Genomic DNA, 23,676 nt, shown 5'->3' on the forward strand with positions numbered 1-23,676 from the left:
AACATTCGAATGCTCTTTCTCTCTTTATAGGTGTGTGGAGACAAGGGGCTTTGAATATTTCATGGAACATTCATATTACTGCTATTACTTAATTTATTTCAGAGCTGCCTATCTCAGTGCATGGCCTGTTCCATTTGTACCTGCTCGCTACCAGATTGGGAACTGTGAAACCTCTCTTGAAGTCTCATGTATCTTCCTCCTCTTTTTGCTACAAAAAGCTCTGTTTGGATCTGGGTTTGGTTCTTTTGGGTTTTTATTTAATGGATAATGTGAGTGATAGAGGCACAAACAGGTTTCCTCCAAACTGCAGCACCACAGTCCACGCTGAGAAATCAGAGTAGTTGGGACGTCCTTCATTCTTCACCAGACAGTTTGTCTTTAGGGTCCAGCAGTAAATTTTCACAGATCAACTTCTAAAATAACCGTTGTAAACCATCACAGACACGATTTCAGCTGCGTGGCCTCAAAGGAAAGCTGGGCTCAAGACACTTTTGGGGCAGACCCCCAACACGCAGGCCCCCCGAGCCCTATCCCCGAGCCCTATCCCCACCCAAGGGAAAGGGGAAGAGACCCAGCTCCATTGCAGCTCCCGGCCTCTCCTCTGACAGGACAAACCAGAGCAGGGGCCTGCGCCTCCCGGCCGCCATGTCGTGTAGGCGGCAGGTGGCCAAGGGACAGTGGCACAAGAGAAACGACAGTGCCTCTTCGCCCCTCACACAGCCCCGGGCTGTTTTACTGCGGGGTTCTCCTCCCTGAGGGAAGCACTTAAGGGTCTGGAAAAGGCAGGCCAGAGAAGCGAGGGCTGGCAAAAAAAAGCCAGCTGCCTTCAGGGCTGTGCAGCCCCGTGAGGAAGGCAGGGAGGGAGGGAAAGAGGCGGGGGACCCACGGCCGCCGCCCCGGTCTCTAACCGCCGGGTCCCGGCCCCGTCCCGGCGGCGGGGCCCGTCCCGGCAACGCATGCGCGGCTCCCGGGACTTGTTGCCGGGGCTTGTAACAGCGGGAGCCCTGCGTGGCGAGCAGGCGAGAAGGGAGGGGGAGGCCGTCCCGCTGCAGGTAATGGAGGGCGGGAGCGGCGCCGTGTGGGGACGGGACGGGACGGGGCTGCGTGAGGCGGCCTCGGGGGCGGAGGGGCGAGGCTGCATGAGGCGGCCTCGGGGGCGGAGGGGCGAGGCGAGCCCTGAGGGGCGGCCGCTGAGGCGAGGGACGGGGCCGGCCGCCTTCCTGCTCCCCGGCCCTCCTGAGGAGGGGGCCGGCTCCTCGGGGCCTCCTCCCCGTTCTCCCCGGCTGGGTCCCGGTCTCTGGAGCCCGGACCCCGGCCTCGCCTTCCCGGGAAATTCCTTGCGGGCTCCTTCGGTGGGTGCAGGGCGACCCCAGCCCAGGGAGGTCTCGCCGTTCCCTTTCTCTTCCCGACGGCTGGTTTGGTTAAAATTAATCGCTTTGAAAAATGGGAAAGTGTGTCTGATAAGACGCGGTGTGTCGCTTAAAGTTTAGCGTGTGGTCCCCGCAGTTGCTGTGAGGAAGGCTTTCAAAAAATACTTCTTGTCAGCATTAAACTTCGGTCCTGACAGACTAAGGATAGGTGGGCGGCACAAAGTTTGTGCGTTTTAAAATTTATTTATTTTATTCCTGTGGTGAAACACAGCAGTCAGGGCAAAATTTCTTCCCTGCCCTGTCACGCAGTCCAACTTCAGTAAATGCGCTTTTGGGAGGAGTATTCTCCGTGTTGTTTTTCTGCTGTTTAAAGGGAGAACTTGCAGTTATTCATAATCTTGTTTTGGTTTTGTTTTGGTGGTGGGTTTTTTTTTTTTTTCAGTGTCCAGAACGGTGCTGTCATCAGAGACATGTGCTTTCCTCTTACAGAGGCATGATATCAGAGCAGTAGCATCCCTGGACCTGTGGTGAGAACCTGCAATATTTGCTTTCAAAGGATAGAGTTTTTTGGGGTATGCTTTTTTAAAATGAATTTATCAGTCAGGATTACGTCCTGCATGAAGCATGTGTTTGTCCCAAGTACATGGGAACCACCCAAGAAAAGAAATGTTTAAAGCAGAAAGCCCCCCAAATAAGTGAGAAATTGCCTGCACTAATAAAAAGACCATTGTATTAATAGCCAAATCTTGTGCATTCTTGTATATTACTACATTATCTGAGCAGGTCGGTTGACTAAAATGAAGTAGATGGCTGTTCTCTTAGAAAATTAGAAATACTCTTTGTTCCTTCTTGTTCATGTAATGCTTCTGTAATGACTGTTATGTTCTTTCAGCTGAATTCTCCTATTAAATAAGAAAACGCCCACAGTAGTCCAAGAACAGAGAGGAGCATGCGTATTTGTGTAGTAGTTCTTTTCTGTGGAATTAGTGGTAATAATTTCAAGGTCTTGATATTTGAATACGAGGTTCAAAATCTTCAAACTGCTGTTGTTGGAATATCTAATGCCCCGTGTTACTCTTAGAATCAGAATCCAGGCTGGAATAAATAGTTTGATGTTATAGATTAGAAGATGAAGAACTTTGTTTTCTGTAGGTCTTCTGTAGTCTTCCTCGGCTGTCTGTAGAGGATGTGGTTGGTTAGATGTCTGGAATTCTTGCTTGGTCACTACTGGTAACTGAGCCTGTCAGTTACTGCAAAATATTTTACAGAAGAGGAAAGATTGTCAAATACAACTCCTGTTCTGAAGTAGTTTCCTGGCCGAATCTTCCTGTACTTTTTATACTTGGTATGTGTAAGATGTACTAATATTACAGGGAGGCATTTTACATGTTTGTTTCACTTTTCCTAATTTTTTTTTTTTTTTTTTTCAAGGGAAAGACAAAATGAACCCTTTCTTTTTTCTGGGTTTTGGACATTCTCATCTAGCCTACTTCTGGAATAGAAGTGCACCTTTCAACTCAACAAATGAGACGTACTGCTACAGCACTGCCCGGGGCAGCACGGTGCTCCAAGGAGTAACTTTTGGTGGAATCCCAACTGTCCTGCTGCTTGATGTAACCTGCTTTTTTGTAAGCCCAGTTTCTGTTTCTTGCATTGAAAATAATTGTGGCCTTCTCAAAAGTTAGATTGTTCAGAATGCTCTTATTTGTCAGGTAGAGATTTGTTCCTGAGAAGCTTCAGAATAAGAAATGTGCTAAGGCCATCCTGGGAACATCAAACCACTGCTCAAGTGTTGATAAAGGCTCACATACATGTGGGATGACAGTGTCACTGTATGTTGGATGTGTAGATGTAGAGAGAGTGCAGTATCGTAGCGTCTGTACATGGGGTCATGGTGAGTTTTGTAGTGGTAGCTCAGACTTCTCTGTTTTATCTTAACTGGTGTATGCTGCATGCTATCATAAATCCATTTTCTGAGGATATACGTTATTTACTGCTCTGTGCAACTGATGGCACAGCATTAAACAAGATTTAATTGGACTATTTTGGGGGGGTGGAGGGGAACACTTTTTTTTTTTTTCTTAAAGCTGTGGTTGATTTTTAAGATACTGAGCTTTTGAGTTCCTTGCTGTTCAACTCTCCTCTCAAACAGCTTTAGATAAGAGAGTTAGATGCAGTGCAGAAGGCTCCGCTCTTCTTCAAGTACTTAGTACTGCAATTCATTTGGCAATCCCTGTATTCCTATTTATCATGACAGGTTTACTGCAGATCCCTTTAGTAACTGTCAGTTAATGGGTTTCTTAATATTATTTCTAGGCTCCTTTCCTAAGGAAGTGGGGTTGATATATTGCATTGTTATATAGCCCATTTTTGTCTAGTGGTTCCTCCCTGTCACTGTAGAATACATTACCCAATTTCAACCAAAGTTGTCAAAGAGTCTAGAGAATTTTCCTGTTTGCATGATGGAGGAAGATCTAAATGCCCTGTTTGGGGGGAAGGCTCTTAGAGGAAGGTTGTATTCATTGTGAAATCCGGAAATTAGCTGTGTAATCTTCACACATAGATAATCTTGATGTGTGTTCTGGCTGGCCAGTTGGTATTTGCGCAAGTCCAAATAAGTTACATCACTGGCACCACTTTCTAGCCAAACAGGTATGGGATGTAGGAGGGGCTGGAAGGTGAGGGCGTATGATACATATGCATAGAAAACAGGCCTTGTTACTTCTGCTTCATTGCTTTGTTCAGAGCAACTTGTTTCTTTAAAAAAAAAAAAAAAAAAAAAAAAGAAAAAGGAAATGCATCTATGAACTATATAGTGGGTTTGGGACTTTTTTCCTTGTTTTCTTAGCTTCTTCCAAAAAAGTGAAAATACAGGGACAGAGATTAAAATTACATTGCAGAGATCTAGTATAAGTGTCTGGGGCTTACGAGTTACAATAATATATTACTTTTTCTGAAGATAAAAATAATTCTCATACTTGAGAAAATAGCTGAGCCCCCTACTGGCTGTTTACATCACTATTTAAAAATAAAATAAAAGTCTTCCATTGTAGTTCTGGTCATTAAGTAATGTATAGTAGTAAAAGTGTATTTATGAAAGTTTTGACTTTCTCTGAAGCACTGCTTGCTACTTTTTGTGTCACAAACTTGCATAAGCCTGCGGCTCAGAGGTATTTTTGCAGGCAGTTCTTCTCCTTTGTAAATTAGAGCAAGAAAGAAGGTGTTCTCATCCTTCAGTGCCAGATAGGTTGGTTTGTAGCATGGCCACCATTGGGCTGATTAACACATGACAGTTGGCTTAAGGATTAGGACAGCATTTTTTGACAGTTCCTAGACACCTGAGAATAATCATTATGAAGTGGAAAAATAAATATTCAAAGATCTTTGGTTTTATTTTCTAGATTTTAATATTGCTGTTTTCCGTTATAAGAAAGAGATTCTGGGACTACGGTCGTGTTGCTCTGGTGTCAGAAGCTCAAAGGTAAAGTAAAAAAGATACACAGACTGATTTTTTTGAAACCATTTGGGGAATATGGAAATAGTTTAAGCCCTATTTACTGTACCTAAGTGCATTTGTATCAGTTAGATATGTTTGTAATCGCATGTACATATTTGTTAACAATGTGCTGCTTTGTGTGAAATAGGTCCCACTCAGAGTTACTCCAGGGTTTCAGTAGTAAATTTGTGTGTTTGACACTTGCTGTGAATTTCATTCTGCAGTTGTGGGTTAAGGAAGAGAAGGTAAGAAAATAGGCTGCTTGTCTGCTAAAGGGCCACATAACTGCAGATTGATGTTTACAGTGTGTTTCTGTGATAGAAGGGGATCAATTATTTTGTTTGTCTTGGCTCAAGCCCAGAATCTTCTCAGAGCTCCCTATGTAGCCTGTGCTTTATTTCTGAAGGATTGAAAAATACAAAAGAAACATATCATTTCAGGTTTCTGAAATTTTTCACTGATTTTTAGTGACAATGCAAATAGGTTTTGATTTTTTTTAATTTTTTAAAAAATACTAATTCTGCAGGATGATATCTTGGGATGTTTAAAAGCTAGCTGTCTGTTTATGAAGTGGGTGAACTTTAATAGTGAGCTGCTTCCTGCTAGTAGAGGTGTGACTGAATTGTGGTAAACTTACAACTAAGCCATAGGAAAGGACTCAAAATGTGTTTTTAGGTGTAATCCACATACAACTATGAAAAGTAAAGGAACAAAAACAAAACAAAAAAACCAAAACAAAAGCCTGAACAAAACAATAAGATGGGCAATAAGTGAGGCAGCAAGCTCAGGCAGCAGGAGTGAAGATGCTCTGGTACAGGTGTCCATGTGGGACCTAGGAGTGTCCCTGCTGGTCTGTGACCTAAGCCAGCTAGGTCAAAATTATCGTAGATGCACCTATAAATACGCCCCATTTTGACATGTGTTGTCCTGTAATTATGGGCTCATCACCGTTGCAACATTTCTTTTTAACAACAAATTGAAAACAGGTACTTTGCTATATTTGAGGGCTGTGGAGTCTCTTTCTAGCCTTGCCACAGGACTTGTGTGAGTTGGTGGCCCTGCAGGTGAAGGATTTAATTGTGCAGAGGGATTCTGAGCAGTGACTGTAAGATGGAGGAGGAGAGGTGGAGGGAAAACAGGTGATGTCTTGTACCAAGCAATATCTGAACAGGGACCTACCTTGCAAAGCTGATCCTCACTAAGCTTCCAAGACCTGTGTTTCATTCTCTTATGATACCATGGTGTAATATCCCAATAAAACATTTTTTTTCTTTCTAGTTCAGTTAAATGCTCTCAAGTCAGGAGCTCACACATCCTCCCTTTTCAACATGAGACACAGCAAAAGTTTCTCTAATTAGGCGTATGCTACAAGGTGAAAACCACAGCTTTCATAAATGAAAAAGTGTTTTTATGCTATTTCCCTTAGTTACTTCAGAATTGTTAAAGTTGAAAAAATTCTGTGGAATTCCGTTCTCTATTATTAAAGATGCTTAAAAGCGTCATTGAATGTATTTTAGTGAATCAAGATACAACCGATTGTCAACATCCTCATCGGTACCTGAAGATCTTGAATATGATAGGGTAAGTATTCTAGAATTTTGGTTTGTGTGTTTTTTTGTTTTTTGTTTTTGTTTTTTTTTTTAAAATGTGAACCATTTAATGGAATCTGTTGTAATTTGCCATTCCACCTAGCCCAATGAACCAGTCATTCAACTAGAAGACCATGTATATATGCAAAAATTAGTAATGTGTTTCCTGACAAACTCGGCCCATATCACAAGCCAGTATCTTGTGTCATTGTTTTTAAGAGACTTTTTTTTTTTTTTAAATTAGGAGGGGGACTATACATGTTAGAGTTTCAAAGGGGAGGGGTGAGGAAGAAAAAATCCTACTAAATAATATATGCATAAATAAAAGTTCAAAAAGTTACATTATGTTCACATTGATTGCAAATAATACGTACTTGTTCTTTACCACTTCACAAGTACCTGAAAGGAGGTTGTAGAGAGGTGGGTGTTGGCCTCTTCTCCCACGTGAATAATGACAGGCCCAGGGGAAATGGTATGAAGTTGTGGCAGGGGAGGTTTAGATTAGATATTGGGAAGAATTACTTTACTGAGAGGGTGGTCAGGCACTGGAACAGCCTGCCCAGGGAAGTGGTGGAGTCACCATCCCTGGAGGTATTTAAGAATGGTGTAGACGTGGCACTTCAAGCCATGATCTAGTGGCCTGCCCTAGTGGCTGAGATTGTGGGGGTCTTTTGTGTGTGTATGGTTGGACTCAGTGATCTCAGAGGTCCTTTCCAACCATGAAGATTCTGTGATTTATAGTACATTGTCTTCCTCATGAAGATGAGAAAACTGGATGCAAGAGTGAGGAGAGCAATAATGCCGTGTGCTCTTAATATTAAAACTGGTTTGGCAAAAAAAGTGAAAAATTTTCCACTCCAAACTTTTAGTTGGTTCCATTCATGGTCTTCCTGGAGTCTTTGAATTCACATATCTCTATAATTTTCTGCTGCAGCTTCAGAATAAACTATGCGAGAGCTGTTGGGATGGTGGCAGCCTACATTTTAACATTTTATATGTGTATCAACTTAATATCTAGCCTTGCAACTAAGTAATTGTGTGAGCATCAAAAGCATACCCGCGTTTGATCAGGATTGCTCTGCTATTTGCGTAGTTTTCTTCATCTTTTTAAAAGCCCTGAAGCAACTTTATCATTGAAACTGTTGAATAAAAATGTGTCTCTCTAGCTCGATACTGTTCGCTCGAAAGAAGAGGCCTTTTGAGAGACAAGATTTCTTTGAACCATACCAGAACATTCACAGAGATGTGCTCTCTGCTGTAGGGTTTTATAGGAAGATTTGTAAATTTATACAGGAAACCTTTCTGTTAACGTAATCACAGCATTGTTTCTATTACTCTTTAACTGATTAACTTGTATTAGACTCACAGAACTTACCCATGAAATTGGAGAGTCTCTAGAAATTTTTTGGGGGAAAAATAATCACCTGTTCTGCTCTCAAATAATCCTTTTGAAAAAAGTTCCTTAGAAGCCTCAATCTTGACTTGTGTTCATTGGAGATGGGATTTGGGCATACTTATATAAATTTAAGAAGCCTAAGCAATAAATGGGCAAGTAATAAAAAAAACACCCTTAAATACTCTCTGAAGACACACGTATGATGAATCTTGCAAAAAATATGTAGAGTACGAGGTATTTTTTTATATGTTTCTAAAGGATGATTTCAGAGCAGCAAACTGCCAGCTTTTTAAATAGAAACACTTCTCTTAATTGCACAGATTAGAGACTATATTTTTTGTGTATGTTAGCTCCTAAGAACTTTCTTCTTTATTTGTAGGGGTTTTGTTCTTGGATGACAGCTGCTTTTCGGATGCAGTAAGTATATGAAACAGAAATAGTGAGCTGTGGTTTGCTATGCTGTTTTAATTAAAAAGAGGGGGGGTTGCATTCAATAAAATGTGTTTGGTTGGTTGGTTTTTTTTTCCTTGAGTAGATAGAATTTAATGCAAACAGTGATACAGGTACCTCTGGTGGGGTGGAAAAAGAATATGAAAATGAGGTCATTTTATGAGAGTAGTTCTTCAGGATACAGTTGTCCTTCTGCTGGCAGCCCAGGGAGTTCCTGATCTTGGGACAGTGTGTGAACCTAAGTGAATCTATGGCATTTATATGGATTCTGAGCTAATAGCTAGGCTCGAGGCTTTTACCCTTCAAAGAGTACTGTGTGGGTGTTCCCCTGTTTGAAGCCAGCAAGGCCCCAGGCAAGAAACAGGATTTCCCTGCAAGGGTTTTGGTGCTTTAGTTGGGACTGGAATTGACTAACTATGAAAAGCCTATCGCACTGTTTCCTAGAAACTGAGCGTTAGACGTGTGATGTTCAGTCTTTGTATCTCTTGGGGCTTAGTAAATCATGATTTTTAAAAATCACTTTCTAGCTTGGGTACGTTGAAACAAAAAAAGGGTGGGGATTGAGCCTGTTTTTCCCCATTTTTGCTAGTTCAATTCCTTCCTTTTCCAAGAACTCCTATTTTAAAGATTTGTCCTGCTGACAATGGATAGATGACGGTCGTTCAATCCAAAGCCTTCTGCTAATTGGATGTCATAAGAGTAAGGTGATTCTGTTGTCATTTTCCTCATGGGGAGCCTTTATGGAGATGAGTGAACACTGTCACAGTGTCATCTTGAAGTCTGAGAGCTAAGCTGAATACCTTGTGACTGTCATAAAGCAGGAGGTCACAGCAAATGACTTTGTCCTCTTTTAGGCTGATAAAAAGGAACTTGGATTTATATTTGCTTTTCAGATTACTTGTTTCTGTCCTAAATTCCCTCCTGTTAACTTTTGTATGTTGATACTGCACAAGAAAAACTCGCTTTTGGAACTTAAATTTGTGGGTGAAAGAACACAACCGCGTTGAAAATGGATAGGGATTGATGGGGATGTCACCAGGTAGCCTGAGAAATGAGTCTATGTTGAAAAACAACCCTCCAAAACCCCAGGGATGTTAAAGAGACTGACCATGTGCTTTTCTGTCTACGGTGCAGCGATGATGAGATTCATGAGCGATGTGGTGAAGATGCCATACATTACCTTGCCTTCCAGCGTCACATCATCTGCTTGTTGATCGCTGTCAGCATTCTGTCTGTCTGTGTCATATTGCCCGTCAACCTGTCAGGTGATCTACTTGGTAAGATTTTTTATTTTTTTTTGTATTCTAGGAAGAATTTTGAGGGTTATATCATTGCAAAAGCTTTTAGGATTTATTTTGGTAAATTCTGGGGTTTGTTTCCCCCCTCCTTGCTTCACTCTGATGTGTGTGTCATTTTGTGTGAAATATGTGTGAGAGCAGAGGGTTCTTTAAATGTCTGGCAAAAGCTGTTGTCAGAAGCAAGAGGGCAGACCACATGCAGACACAGAAGGCTCAACCTAGAAGGCTCAAGGCAAGATTAACTTGACCTATGCCCTCTTAAATGGAGTTTTTAAGCATGATTTTTGTTGGTGGTGATTGCCAGTGGAAACTGTCTTTGCAGCTGAGAAATCTTTTCCTAGTGTCCACTCTGAATCTCTTTTGTTGCAACTTAAGATCACTGGGGAGAAGAGATTATTATTTTCCTTTTAGCAATATCCTTTTATCTGCTTGAGGACTATCAATTCATCTGTGCTTGGTCCTCGTTTTGGTAAACCAGGCCAGTTCATTAGGTCACTCTTCCATTTTTTTTTTATTATGAGCCCTTATAAGCCCATTTTGTACCTGTCTTTGCAGCAGTCTTGTTAAGATCACGTTTACGGATTTGTTCACTGCTGATCATCTTGGTGAATAATGATTTTAAAAAAAAAAGCAATAATTAATTTGATTTTCCCAGGAGCTCTCAAGCAGAGTACTTGCATTTTGTTTTGTTTGTTCTTGTACCACAAGACAACTATTGCATTGTATTTTTTGTATGCGCCTTGCTGATCTTTGTCTCTATAATTTATTCTCTTGTCCTTAATAACGTGGCCTAGTTCTTGTTTTCAGTTTACTCCTACCTGTGTTTTAAAGAGTCTTGTGACTTTGCCCTTGTCTGTAATGGGATGCTTTGTAGCTGTGCCTTTAGTATTGTTTCTTTGTAGAACTGCTATCTCCAGTTTCCCTTTTATGAGCTCTTTTAGCAATTTTTTGTTTAGATTAATATCTGCTTTCTTAAAGACCATTGCTATTGTTTGTTGTTTTTTTTCTTTGCAAATCTTTTCTCTTTTTGTTCTTTCAAAGGACTCTTTACCACTTCACAGTCACTTCTCCTTCCTTGCTTTCCACCTCTGTGTTCTCAGTCAGCATCCCTGGTTTTACAGAATCAAATCCAACACAACTCATGCCCCAGTTGCTGTCTTTACCTCCTTAGTAAAGGAGGAGAAATGCTGATGCTTTCAAAGAACTTAGAGAATGTAGTTCCCACTTCTGGTCTAGTTACTACCTGTATGTTTACACCAAGATGGATTTTTGTAAAACGCATCAATTTGTGCACTGTCCTTGAACTACAACTTGATAGAAGTTGTGTTATCTTGGATACCAGTAGATGCTCTCTGTTAATTCAAATGGCAGAGTATGGCTGGCCTTCTACAGCAGGGGGATACAGCTTCTGTTTTCCTGCATTAATTTTTGTGATGCTAGGAAATACAGCTGAAAATCAAAGATGACGTTTTAGTGTCTCTCTGCTTCTTCCCCTTCTTCCCCCTCTTGCACCATATGTTGATTTTGTGCATTTGCAGTTCTTTCTGTGTTGATGACTTAACTCACAATGTGGTTTAACAGTCTATGCCAGAAGATTGTTTAGCTTTCCAGATACACTTAGTTCTTTTTTCCTTTGTGAACATGTACTCAGTTTTCACTCCCTTGCGTTATCATTTTTTTTTAAATACTTGACAATCTAGAGAAACGGTGTCATATAAACTTTCTCATTCTTGACCTTAGTAAGGTTATCAGTTCTTTTTTGTCAACACTGATCTAATGCAGTTTAAAAAAAAATGAGATAAGAAATAAGTGAAGATATGAAGGAAAAATGTTCAAATCCCTAAGCAATATTCTTAATGGATGTGAAGGGAGATTGGAAGGAGAAAGGGAACTGCTGGGATCTAATATTCAGATTTTTAAAATAATCTGTTATATCTCTTGGTGGGTTGAATGTGGCATAATCCTGGGATTTTTTTTCCAACTTTAAAATGCAATTGCAGTGTAAACCAGCATTGATAATGATTCTGAATTTTTTTATCAATGAATATGCTTCACATTAAAAAAGTATATAAGCACTTAAAAAAATAGAATCAAAGCTGACTTTCTGGTAGTTTACATGTTGCACCAGTCAATTATGCTACTTGTTTTTTGTTCTTAGATAAAGATCCCTATAGTTTTGGAAGAACAACTATAGTAAACTTACAGACTGGGTAAGTAAATCTTGCTGAGTCCTTTTATGCTGATGTCTGTTTCCTGCCATAGTCTCTCCACACATGAATTGATACTTGCAGCGTGGCTTGTGGGATAGAAATTACTTATTCGCGCTTCATCAACTGAAAGTGGGATACGTCCTGCCTCAGGCTACGCCATTACAGTGCTGATAAGAAATCTGGAGACTTGGCTCCTACTCTCTCAGCTCTTGCTTCTTGCACCACATGTTTCTCTTGGCTAATGACTACACATCTAGCCATATTATTTTCAGAAATTTCCACATTAAAAGAAACCATACTTCAGATGGGAAATAAACCTGACAGCTTTACTAGAATGTGTAACTCAGATGATTGAAATTCTCTTACGTCAGATTTATGTGTGTGCACATCTCTCCCATCCGTGCTCATGATTAAAATGACTTCTATGTGTTTTTTTAAAACAGTCTGTAAAACAGTTAAGATACAAAGCTGTACAATTTTTCTTTTTTAACACTTGATCAGTCCACATCTATCCATGCTACTATGTCCTTTAGAGTTTCTATCAATGCATTTTGGTTTTTTTAACCACATTATGAATCCTAGTAGCTAGTGGGGATTTCTTGTTTGGTTGGGTTTTTTATCTGTAAAATAGCTTCATGTATTCTAGGTTAATCATAATTATTAATGCTCTTTGCAAAACTGAAGAACTGTTCACAGAACAGAACTTCTGTAAGCTTTGAGGAGGGAGCTATCAGAGAAGCAGAATTTACTCCCTGTATTAGACTGCTGTCGGTTTGGCTGAGGTCTGTCTTCAAGGAGAGTTCAATTATGCACTCAGCACAGTAACTAATAAGGCCATTAAATACCATTTTTGCAAATAACATGGTGTGTGCTATTGGTCACCTGAATGAGAAGGTGCAAGAATGTCCATGTCCTAGAATATCTATTTTCTTTTTTGGGTCCATTACTCATCAAATTTTAGGATAAGCAAATAACCCTAATGGCTGTCCAAGGCATCTGCATAGGCCTGACTAACTACCAGTAACTACCTTGTTTTACTTGTTTTTTGCTCAATGAGAGGTTTTGCTCTGCTTACTGTTTTCAAGGCTACAATACAAGGATACAATATCAGGCTGACAATTAGTTCTTCCTGTTTCTCATGTTCATTAATGTTTTGTCCAACAGTAATGATCTCCTTTGGCTGCACACAGTTTTTGCTGTTGTTTACCTGATTCTGACTGTTGTCTTCATGAGACATCACATGAAGTATGTCACATATAAAGAAGAAAACATAGTAAGTTTCTGTATTGGGGTGAAATAAAATCACACTGCATTTTTCCAAGTGGATAGTGCTAAAAAAGCAAATTGCCAAGATGCCTCCTGCTTGCTAGAATGTGACGTGTGAAGGAATTCACTGAAAGCAAAGCCCCGTTGAGTGAGTTGTGAAAATGGATGGAGAGGAGGAGATTGGGGAGGGATTTGTGAAATTTTGGTGTAACCTGTTGCCATTGTAGATGGTGAACATGGTACTATCTTGAATAGATGCAGCTCCTATAAAAATAAAAATTTCCTGCCTTTTTTCCCCTCTACAGCACAGCAACTTGCGCTGTGTCACTGCCTTCCTCATACTCTTGTTTTCTCTTTCATGATGTGGTTTCTCAAAATTGGAGTTGTGCTTTTCTCTTGCAGGTTAAGTGCACATTATTTATAACTGGTCTTCCGAAAAATGCAAGAGAAGAGACAATACAAGGCCATTTCACGTAAGTTTTTTACCTTATTTCAAGTATGTTTCATGCTTGAGTAGTGTCATTAAGAACAGGAGATTTAAAGTTGTCCTAGTAATTTTACCTGCCCAAGCAGAAATGTTATTTGACTTTTGCACTGTTCAAAATTTGTATTATAGTATCCATTTTCTAAAAGCATATCTTATTCCTTGGACAGAATTGAGAAAAGACTGTATTAAAGACTATAGTTAGTTAGCTGATATTAAAATTAGAATCTAAGAAAGTGGTTGTGGATCCACACTCTCCATTCATGCTCCCACATGGCCTTTACTTGGGAATAATGCTGCACATCTCATCTTAAAGTAACTTTCATTAACTGTCCCTCCGGAAGTCTCCACTCTATGGTACCTCGTTCAGAAGTGAAATGAGCGATTGAGATGTCAGTTAGACATCAGTGATGCTCTTTGAAAGACTTTCTTCATTGTACTTTCTGTTCTTATTGTTCTTGTGTTCTGCTTCCTTTTCAGCGCTGCCTACCCAACGTGCACTGTGCTGGAGGTCCAGCTGTGTTATGATGTCGCCAAGCTTATTCGTCTTTTCAAAAAAAGGTACTTGTTTTTGTAATCTGCCCAAATTTAGCGTAATATTATGAATGCTTTGCCAGTCTTTAATCAACCTATACCCGTAGTACTAAGCTTGCACATACTAGAAGTTAATTCTACTCTTAAAGTTCTCCTCTGGACTTCAGTTAGGTTCAGCTGTGTTTTAAGGTAAGTTGTGGGATTCATCCTGTTTCTTGTAGGTATGAGAGAGTTCTCCCAGTTTGTGCTGCCTGACAAGAACTCAACTATTGAATTACTGACTCTGGGACCCTGCTTCTTTGGCCAGAGGTGCTGGCCATAGGAGAAAAAAGTATTACCTTCTGGGCTATACATTGCTGTTTTTTTTCACTCAGGTGTAGGCTGTATAATTCTATTACAGACTTGAAAATAAATTATGGCAAGTAGCCAAAATAAGGTATATGAGTGTCTTTGGTGACTGATTAATTTCTTGTCAGTCCTGGACATAGCTTTTTCTCTTGGGGTTTATATTCTTCTTAAGCTTGACGCTGATACTGTTTTCTTGCAAAATGTTATGGGTGTATTTTTCTGTCTAGAAAACAGGCAGAAAAAAGCCTGACTTACTATGAACACCTGCATCAGAAGTATGGCAAGCGGGTCCAAATCAACCCTAAGCCCTGTGGCCAGTTCTGCTGTTGTGAAGTGAGAGGATGCGAAAGGGTAAGAAAGTGTGTTAATTTTAGTTATGGCTGGGTATATTGGTAGAATACTAGAGAATAATTTTTCTGTGACGCCTTGTTGAGCTTCAGAAAATACCCTATTTATTGCAGATAGCTCATCCTTCATGTTCTTGCACCCTACAGAAAAGGAATTCCCCCAAACTTTTGAAATGTAATCTTAGTGCAAGAATTGAAAAACTTCCTGTCTGTCTTCACATTGTGACCTGATTTGTAATTTGTGGAAGTACTATGAGGAAGAGAGACTATGGTTTGTGTAAGCTGTATTTTACTGAAGATATTAGCCATCTGGTACTTGGATGTAACAGTCATCAATTTCCCAACAGGAGGATGCTGTAGATTATTATACCAAAGTTAGAAATGAACTGATGGAAGAATATTCAAAAGAGGAACAAGCTGTTCATAATAACCCACTGGGAATGGCTTTTGTAACATTTCAAGAGAAATCCATGGCAACCTAGTAAGTTTTGTCTGCTGTCTTGTTTGTTCTCTTTTAACTGTAATAGTACAACTGATCTCCTGTTCCTGTCCCTTGTTTGCTTATGTTGGTTCTTCTTCCTTTCTTCTTCTTTTTCACCATCTCGTGGATTTCCTCTGCTTTGCTTCCCGGTAAGTTTTCCTGTAAGTGTTCAATTAGCCTCTATGCTTCAAGTGAAGAAAATATCTAAGGGACTAAATGGCTCAGGACATCAGGGATAAGGAGCCTCTGTCTTCTGTGTGGATCCAGTCCATCAGTGAAGGTTAATAGCAGGCCAGAATAATTGGGTCTTGAATACAAATTACTAATTTCTCCATTTTCTACTGGGCAAATGGTCCAGTTACCAAACTGTCACGGTGCATCTTGGCAACTAGAGTCAGTGACTGACCCGGCCGTAGGTGATAGACACACATTATGTATCTCTCTTGCCTGTTATTGTAGATATCTGTGTAAGCCTAATATCAGTATTTCTTCAGCACTTTTTACTTAGCCATTTGCAGAGAAAATGCATGTAGCCTCTTGTTTTCACTTGGCACTTTGTGAGCATCTTTTCCTAACACACAGTGGGTAAAGGAAAGCACAATAATATTTGTGTTACAAAAATAACACATCATGCTTTTTTATTCTCTGTAGCCTCTCTGATGTAAAATGTTTTGCATTTTTTTGGCTTTCAAGTCACATCAGAGAGGCAGTCTTTCAGGGTTTTTTTCAAGGGTATAGAATTCCTTGCAAGAATTTGAGATGCAGGAGAAAGTTCTACTTGTTGCTCTTTAGCTGAGTGGCAGTTACGTGGTGAAATCTGCCCCTCTCCTAATTTTGTAATGTTACAGGCCATGTTTATAGAATCTAGAGCATGAAATAGCATTTTAAGATGGGAAACTGAAAGAAGACATAAGTGCTGAAGTTCCTTCCCTAGCTGCTGATTTGTCATACCCAGTATTGATGGGGTAGTCTCTCTTTGGGCGCATGTTCTGAGTCACACTGCAGGTATCTCCGAGTTGAATTATCAAGAACTGGAAATATTTATGTTTGTTTAGCTTGGAATTGATGCAGTGGACTCCATTCTCTGGAAAAATAGATTATATTACATGTGAAGCTGAAGCTACCATCAAATTAGGAAATTACTCGGTGCCTTTCACAGGTTCTGCTCCACAGAGCCCCGAAATAGGATGGGGGAAATGGGAAGCCAGGACTGAGGTTCATGGAGTCAGGTGGCTGTAGAAGTTTGGTTAGTGATGGTACTTGGTAGTGTAAAAGTTTGCTTTGTATATATTTTTAAAAATAAACTGTCAAAGTGTAACTAACTCTCTTAAATACTTGCTGCTGCAAGATGCTTGCAGTTCGACATCACTACAGGTAAAGATCTGGGGTTTGGGTGTTGTTTTTGTTTTGTTTGTTTGCTGTTTGTGTGTGTGTGTGTGGTTCTCTGTTTTCTTTGTGTTAAGAACACAACTGAGAAACAAGCATGTTCAGGAGTTTTAAAGTCTGCCTGTTCAAATATAATATATACTGTTTCCATGCTGGTGTAAGAGCTTATCTGGAGTGGAACTTCTTTTGCACAGTAACGTACACACAGTTGTACTGTCTCTGAGTGTCTGCCTAGCACTTCTGTTGCTGTGTTTTGAGAAATCTTTGGAAGCATTTATTCTAGGCATGTTCAAAATTTTCCTTAAATACATTGATTGTCAATCAGCTTGTAATATTAGAAGATAAAATGAAGTACTGTGATTATTTTAGGAGTGGGCAAAAAGGGTAAAATGTATAATATAATGTCACCTTGTTATCTAGGTACTGTCTTGATCTCTGCTTATTAAATGCAGAAAAACCTTCCTCGCTATTCCCAGTCTTTCTCATTACACATCCAGTGTTCTGAGCTGTACAAACTTGAAAAAACCCTCCTCTTCTTTTTATTTTTTCTTCCTTACAGTATCCTTAAGGACTTCAATGCCTGCAAATGTCAGAGTATTAAGTGTAAAGGAGAACCCCAGCCATCATCCTACAGCAGGGAGCTGTGCGTCTCAAACTGGGAGGTTACATACGCTCCTTATCCTGAGAATATTTGTTGGTAAGAGTCCTGACTTACATCCAGTTGTTTATGATATCGTTTACAATGGGGACACGAGAAGGGGCACGAGCACGTTTTTCTTTAACCCTAAACTAAGACTTTCTGTTGTGCAGCTGATCTACATCTTTATTTCCATTACTGGTGTTCTTCATTGACTTTGGGGAGGCCTCTCAGGGGGCTGACTAGAGTTTTGCCACCCCAAAGTTCTGGTACCTGCAGTTCCTGTTCACTTAAAAACAAAACAAAGCCAAATCACCCCCCCCAGCCATCCTCCCTTGGTGTTAGTGCTGAGTATTCTCCAAGTATCTATATTTCTTTTGAGTTTCCCCATGATGAGTATAACTTGATCCAGAAGATCCATCTTCTAACATCTTTCTATTAACCCAGTAAATTTCCCAGCCTTTACCCACCGCTTACAGGAGAGTGTTGGGAAATAGATAAATGCTTTTTGAATTAAGCTGGTCCTGTGCTGCCTTCCGTCATGCTTATAGGCTAAAAATGGCCAAACATTTTCCAGTCACTTTGCGAATAGTTTAGAATTGGGTCAATATAATTCCCTGTTCATATAACAGTAATTTGTTGGCACGTTTCCATTGCCCAAACATAAACAGCAAGTGAGACACAAACATGCACAAGTTTCTGTATTTCACATGTATGTAATGTTAAAAAAAAAACAACCAACAAACACTTTTTTTCCTAATGATTTTAATAGAATATGACTTTTAAGGTGACTGCCATTTATTTCTAATAATTGAGAGGTTTTCTCTTGAACTACAATTCTGCTGTTGGGAATAAAGTACAGAATCTTTAACCATAAAACAAACAACCATGAATTTTAGCTCTGTCTTTCGAGACATGAATTAAAAATCTCTTGCAAGCAGCTTTCCAAGTAAGGTCAGTTTAATCTTTTTCATGAAAGGGTTCTTGCATATATGTGTGCTTCATTTCCTCTTCCTTTCTTCAAGCACTGGCTATGGACACAGGAAATGATTGTTGAGACTCAGTGGGCTGAGACACTTACAAAGCTTTTCTAAACACCTCTGAGAGGGGAAGATGGTGGGATTTTGTTGTTTCTCCCCCTTGAAGAAGAAGAGGCACAGGGATTTGCCAAGTTACTTACTCATCAAACTCACCAAAAGAGTTGTCCTAGTTGGGGATGCCTCTGTGTCCCTGTTTTGTCTGTTCTAAATATTTGGCTTTGGCTGGGGTTCAGATCATTCCAGTCCCCTTGGGAACCAGTTCAGATTACATTTAAGAACTCTGCCTGTTTAAGACCTATGGCTTCTGTTTTAGTATGACAGGAAGGGATGCAGGGTTCTTTAATTATTTTTTTTTCAAATCATGGTTTCTTGATAGATTGATTCTGCCTCTGATCGCTATTTGCTTTGCAGTTCTGCCCAAGCCTTAACTACATTAGACATTGTGGTTTTGCTATGGAAGACTAAATATGTTCTGCTGCAAGCACAGTTTATGTTATCATTCAAGAAAGGTTGCACGGTTTTCTTTCTTTTTGATAGCAACTGGAACTTGTGTAGTCCTTTGTTACACAAGTTTGAGACTTATGAAAGCTCAATTTAGAAAAAGCAGTGCCAAAAAAAAGTGTCTGTTACTTGACAGATAGTATATATGTATTTTTAACAGCAAATGCTTACTGCTTGGTTTTATATCCTCTTCTTTTGTTTTTTCCTCAGGAAAAATCTTTCAGTGGGTGGACTGAAATGGTGGTTTAGATGGGCTTGCATTAATTTACTGCTTTTTATTGTGCTGTTTTTTCTTACCACTCCTTCCATAATCATCTCAACCATGGACAAGTTCAATGTCACTAAACCCATTCACTACCTTAATGTGAGTATCACCATATGTTTGGATATAGCTGTGTGTCAGACCACAGGGTTGATAAACTGATGGGTGTGTGATAAGACAAGGAAACAATGTCTATAAGCTAAATTCAGTTGAAATTCTCAGGATTGTTTTATGTAACTCCTGATTAGAAAGCATATGTCCAGAATCAGGTCTTTAGTCTTCTTTTGTTCCTTGACGGTAGGCTGAAGTAATTTCATCTGAAATTTTATATTATTATACATGTCTTACTTGTTTGTAGTAAAAATTCGGATTCCAAATTTACATAATTCTAAATTTTGTAGTCAAAAACTTTGGCCAAAAATGGAATTGCAAGTCTAACTTGTATTTTGATTTATTTTTTTTTATGATGAGGAGAGGGGAATTCCGATTTTTAAATTCTGAAGTGAAATACCATGATTTTATTTTGCTTGTTGGATTCAAAGCAGGATGGCACGTATAGCTGGTCCTAGTTTGACTGCAGCTAAAATCTCTTGCACACTGTTCATGTTAAATATTTCCCCGAACTAATGTAAGCTACATAAAAACTGCTTGGGAGACTTCACTCTCTTGGAATTCCGATCTAATTCCCAATCCTATTCTTGTTTTTTGTCTTGCATGCCAGTGCTAAGCACTTAATTAGTTTTAAGACTGTATCTGAGTATAATTTCCACAGTCCAACCTGCTATAATTTACAAAAAGCAAAGTATTGCAGCCTGTGTTCTACAGCAGCTACATTAAAATGTTTTTAATGTTTGGTTTTTTTAACTTTTCTTCCCTCACTAGAATCCCATTGTCAGTCAGTTTTTCCCAACGCTCTTGCTCTGGTCCTTCTCAGCTTTACTACCAACAATTGTCTACTATTCAACTTTGCTGGAGTCCCACTGGACAAAGTAAGCGAGATTTTCCCTTGGTTTTGGCCTTATCAGCTGAATTACTAAAATATATGGAGAAAATGCTTATCTTTCCTGGGGCTCTTAGATCCGCGTACCTCTCATAGCAACAAATGTCTTGTTCTCATCTCTTTCTAATACTATAACCAACATCTTATTTAAGTAATTTGTAGTCAACACAGCAAGTTTAATCTGACCACATGATTTGCTTGTGCTTCCCCCCCCAAAACCTCATGATGTTTAATCAGAAAAAAAATGTGTAAGTGGGTTCAAGGGGTGTAGCTTCAACAGGAGCGTGCGAAGATCCCATAACCAGCTGGCTCTCTGGGAAGATGGGAGGTGTGGGTTTGGATCCCCTCTAGGCTGAGAACATCACAGAACCCCAGAATCCCACTTCAACAGAAAGTGCTCCAACTGCTGGTGTGCTAGTTATAAAAAGGGTATCCAACTTTGTGTTGTTTTGGGTGAAAAACGTTGTCTGGATGTACACTGAATCCCAGCTGTACACTGCACACAGAATCCCAGCTTCACTCAATCTTTCTCCACAATGCCTGCAGCCATTTTTTGGATGTTTTTTGGATTCTAAGGCCAAATTTTTTGGACTGTCTTATTTTTTTTGTACCATTTTGTTGTAAGACATCATGTCCAGAATGTACGGTTTATTCATCAAATAAATGATGCAGCATCTCAAATTCTTGCAAGAAATTCTGTACCCTGGGCTTTCTTGAAAAAAAGCCTGAAAGTCTAGCTCTCCAATGTGACTTGAAGGTTAAAAGAATGCAGACAATTTACATCAGAGAGGCTGTGAAGAATAAAAAAGCATGCTGTGTTAGTTTTGTAACACAAATATTATTCTGCTTTCCTTTACCTGCTCTGTGTTAGTAAAAGATGCTCACACATCCCCTTGCTTGTGGTGCAACCTGTAGTGATGCCAATCCAGAGTCTGGATTAATGTTCAGAAGTGTTTCCTTTGCTCAAGAAGATACTGAGAACCTGCTTGGTCCTAATAAGTGAATATCTTAAAGTTGTTTGTGCTTTGAGTATCTTGTAGCAATGGTGGAGGGAAGCTTGGAAGTCTGACAGATGCTGACATTCTCAGAACAAGATCCTTCAAATATGAAAGTCTTTTGTATGAGTTACTTACTTGGTGACTTTTTTATGTTGGTAGATCTACAGAGAACAGAATAATGATGCATAAAGTCTACATATTTTTGATCTTCATGGTATTGATTCTGCCCTCCCTTGGTCTGACCAGGTAAAGAATCGTGGTTTAACAGTGATGTTTTTATTGTATAAGACAACTTCTGTTTTCTAGTTGAAGTACTGCCACTCCCTCCTGTGCGTATGATTATATTGTCATTATGCATTAGATTTCAATGTTCATCTTTCACCTGAGGACTCGTAGCCATTGAAGTTTCCAAAGGCTGACTTTTCTTTTAGCAAAGAAATTTAAGATGTTGTAAGATCAGTGATGAATTGAAAGTTGCCTGTACTCACCATCATAGCTGGGAACCCCCCAATTTTCTGATTGTCTTATCTTCAGTTATATATCTTTTTCTTTCCACCTTTAGAGTATTGAACTGTTTACCTGGCTGAGTAACGTGTATTTGTCCTACCTATAGAAGAACTACTAAAAATCAGTCAGTAAAACTTTAGTATGAAGTAGACATTTCTGTCTTGTTTGATTCTGTACCTTTTTTCCTATTTCCAACTATCAATAACTCTAATAAAGCTAAACTAGCGTTCAGATTATTTGGTTAAATTCTCTCTATCCACTATCCTGAGCTGAACTACTTAAAAAGAGGAGCAATTTTACACAGTACGAAGCTGTTGGAGACTGAATTACATTAACTGTCTTTCTTGCAGCCTTGATTTCTTTTTCCGTTGGCTGTTTGACAGAGAATCCTCTGATTCTGCGGTTAGGCTGGAGTAAGTATTAGCAACTCTTTGCTAAAGTAGCACTTGGGACTCTATTTGGGGTTTTTTGCCATTGATTAACCTTGGTTGGTGTTATTAAACTTTGCTTGGGGATGGTACCCTGTGAGATGATGTTGAGTTTCTGAATAAGAGAAGTAGAATGCAAGTGATTTTGCTGTGAAGAAATCCATGCTTTTTCCCTGCACTATAATGCATACAAACGTTCAATAGAGAGACAGTTATTTTCCCAAAACCTTACATGTTTTGTACAAGACAAGAAAGGGCAGGATGCTACGATGCAGGTGAGAGGGGACCAGAAAATGTACTGAGGACAGGGGCCTTCCCAAGGATCACAGTGAGATCAAATAGCTGCAGCAATTCTCTTTCTGAAATCCATTGACTCTCATGTTTTTAAAAATTAAATGTTTTTACATCAGCATTGTAAACTTGCAGATATTGGTTATTATAAACTCTTGTGACTGTGGGTGGAGCGAGAGAATGGAATGCAATTATTAGGACATAGTTAGGTTTCCAAGTGCTGTTTCGAAATCAGTAACAAGAAGACAATTAGGAGGTACCAAGCTTGGCGAGACAATTCTTCTATTGCAGCCTTACCTCATGTTGTCTTGGGGTGCTATTGCAGACATCAAATGATGCTCTTGTCTGCCATCAGCCACCCATCAGGCTGAAGGGTTTATTCTTCATCCAAGCTGCAACTTAACCTGGCTCTTAGTGTACTCCAGTTACTGCATTTAAAGCTATGTAGCTATAAATATATATAAAGTAAATATAAAAATTATATTAAATAATTATATTAAATATATATAAAATAAATATAAAATTACATAAATACATATATAGCTACATATATATATATATTTTTATATATATATATAGCTTTTTCAACAAGATTATTGGAAGTCTTCTAGCCACTTCTTATGGTGACCTGTGCCTATTCTTACAGTAAGAGATTTCCAAGGTGATAGGGATCCATTGTTTATATGCTGTATTTGCTTGTCTACTTCCAGTCAGTGTCTTTCTGATGTTTTTCCTTGCAGATGTGTCTTTTTGCCCGACCAGGGAGCCTTCTTTGTCAACTACGTGATTGCCTCTGCTTTCATTGGCAATGGGATGGAGCTGCTGCGCCTCCCTGGTCTCATCCTTTACACCATACGCATGATAATGGCCAAGTCTACAGCAGAAAGGAAAAATATTAAACAGGTATTAGAGTCCCTCCTTAGCAAGAGACAATTAAATGACTGATCCTGAGCCCCCATCCGTCATACCATTAACTATCATATCCTGTCATTTTTTTTTATGGCCTTTCTTGCACTCATCCGTGACGGGTTCATATTCCTTTCAGTTGCAGCACAGGTAATGGGGAGGTATTTATTCAAGTCAGAGATGGTCAAAAATCAAAAACCAAGCTCTGAACTTCAGGTATTATTCTCTTCATAGCGCCAGAGTTTTATGATTTCTACTTTATAGGATAGTTCTGATTTTATCTTACAGCCTAAACTTCATGGTTTTTAAAATTCAGATCTGTCTAGTCAGTTTCCTCTGTCAGCCCACAGGTGTGTACAACTTACTTTAATCTGAACATACACCTAGCAAAAAAAATATATACCTTTTGTCTATATTCCATTTTAAATGGTGGACTTTCACTTCCAGGTGA

The 23,676-nt window shown here is 39.4% G+C and overlaps 1 protein-coding gene across 12 annotated transcripts in view; it reads left to right on the forward strand.

Annotated features, from left to right (window-relative positions):
- The first annotated feature begins 884 nt into the window (after positions 1-884).
- Positions 885-23,676, forward strand: part of TMEM63A (transmembrane protein 63A) — a 31,236-nt gene continuing 8,444 nt past the window's right edge. For 4 of the 12 annotated variants that reach the window (XR_001413015.1, XR_001413017.1, XR_001413016.1 and 1 more), the window contains exons 1-20: positions 890-1,052; positions 1,813-1,897; positions 2,523-2,715; positions 2,802-2,998; positions 4,772-4,851; positions 6,384-6,447; positions 8,231-8,268; positions 9,436-9,578; positions 11,758-11,809; positions 12,974-13,082; positions 13,478-13,548; positions 14,040-14,120; positions 14,669-14,792; positions 15,136-15,269; positions 17,215-17,352; positions 19,044-19,197; positions 19,978-20,084; positions 21,253-21,339; positions 21,951-22,013; positions 23,060-23,222. Coding sequence is in view for 2 of the 12 variants with exons in the window: in XM_014950888.1 (XP_014806374.1) it covers positions 2,571-2,715; positions 2,802-2,998; positions 4,772-4,851; positions 6,384-6,447; positions 8,231-8,268; positions 9,436-9,578; positions 11,758-11,809; positions 12,974-13,082; positions 13,478-13,548; positions 14,040-14,120; positions 14,669-14,792; positions 15,136-15,269; positions 17,215-17,352; positions 19,044-19,197; positions 19,978-20,084; positions 21,253-21,339; positions 21,951-22,013; positions 23,060-23,222 (1,950 nt within the window). In the remaining 10 variants the exon portion in view is untranslated. Of the gene's footprint in view, positions 1,053-1,812; positions 1,943-2,522; positions 2,716-2,801; positions 2,999-4,771; positions 4,852-6,383; positions 6,448-8,230; positions 8,269-9,435; positions 9,579-11,757; positions 11,810-12,973; positions 13,083-13,477; positions 13,549-14,039; positions 14,121-14,668; positions 14,793-15,135; positions 15,270-17,214; positions 17,353-19,043; positions 19,198-19,977; positions 20,085-21,252; positions 21,340-21,950; positions 22,014-23,059; positions 23,223-23,676 lie in introns of all 12 variants that reach the window. The other 8 variants (XR_001413013.1, XR_001413014.1, XR_001413022.1 and 5 more) reach the window with 6 other exon arrangements.

The sequence above is a fragment of the Calidris pugnax genome, unplaced genomic scaffold (assembly GCF_001431845.1).
Source record: "Calidris pugnax isolate Ruff unplaced genomic scaffold, ASM143184v1 scaffold24, whole genome shotgun sequence".
Classification (NCBI taxonomy): Eukaryota; Metazoa; Chordata; class Aves; order Charadriiformes; family Scolopacidae; genus Calidris; species Calidris pugnax.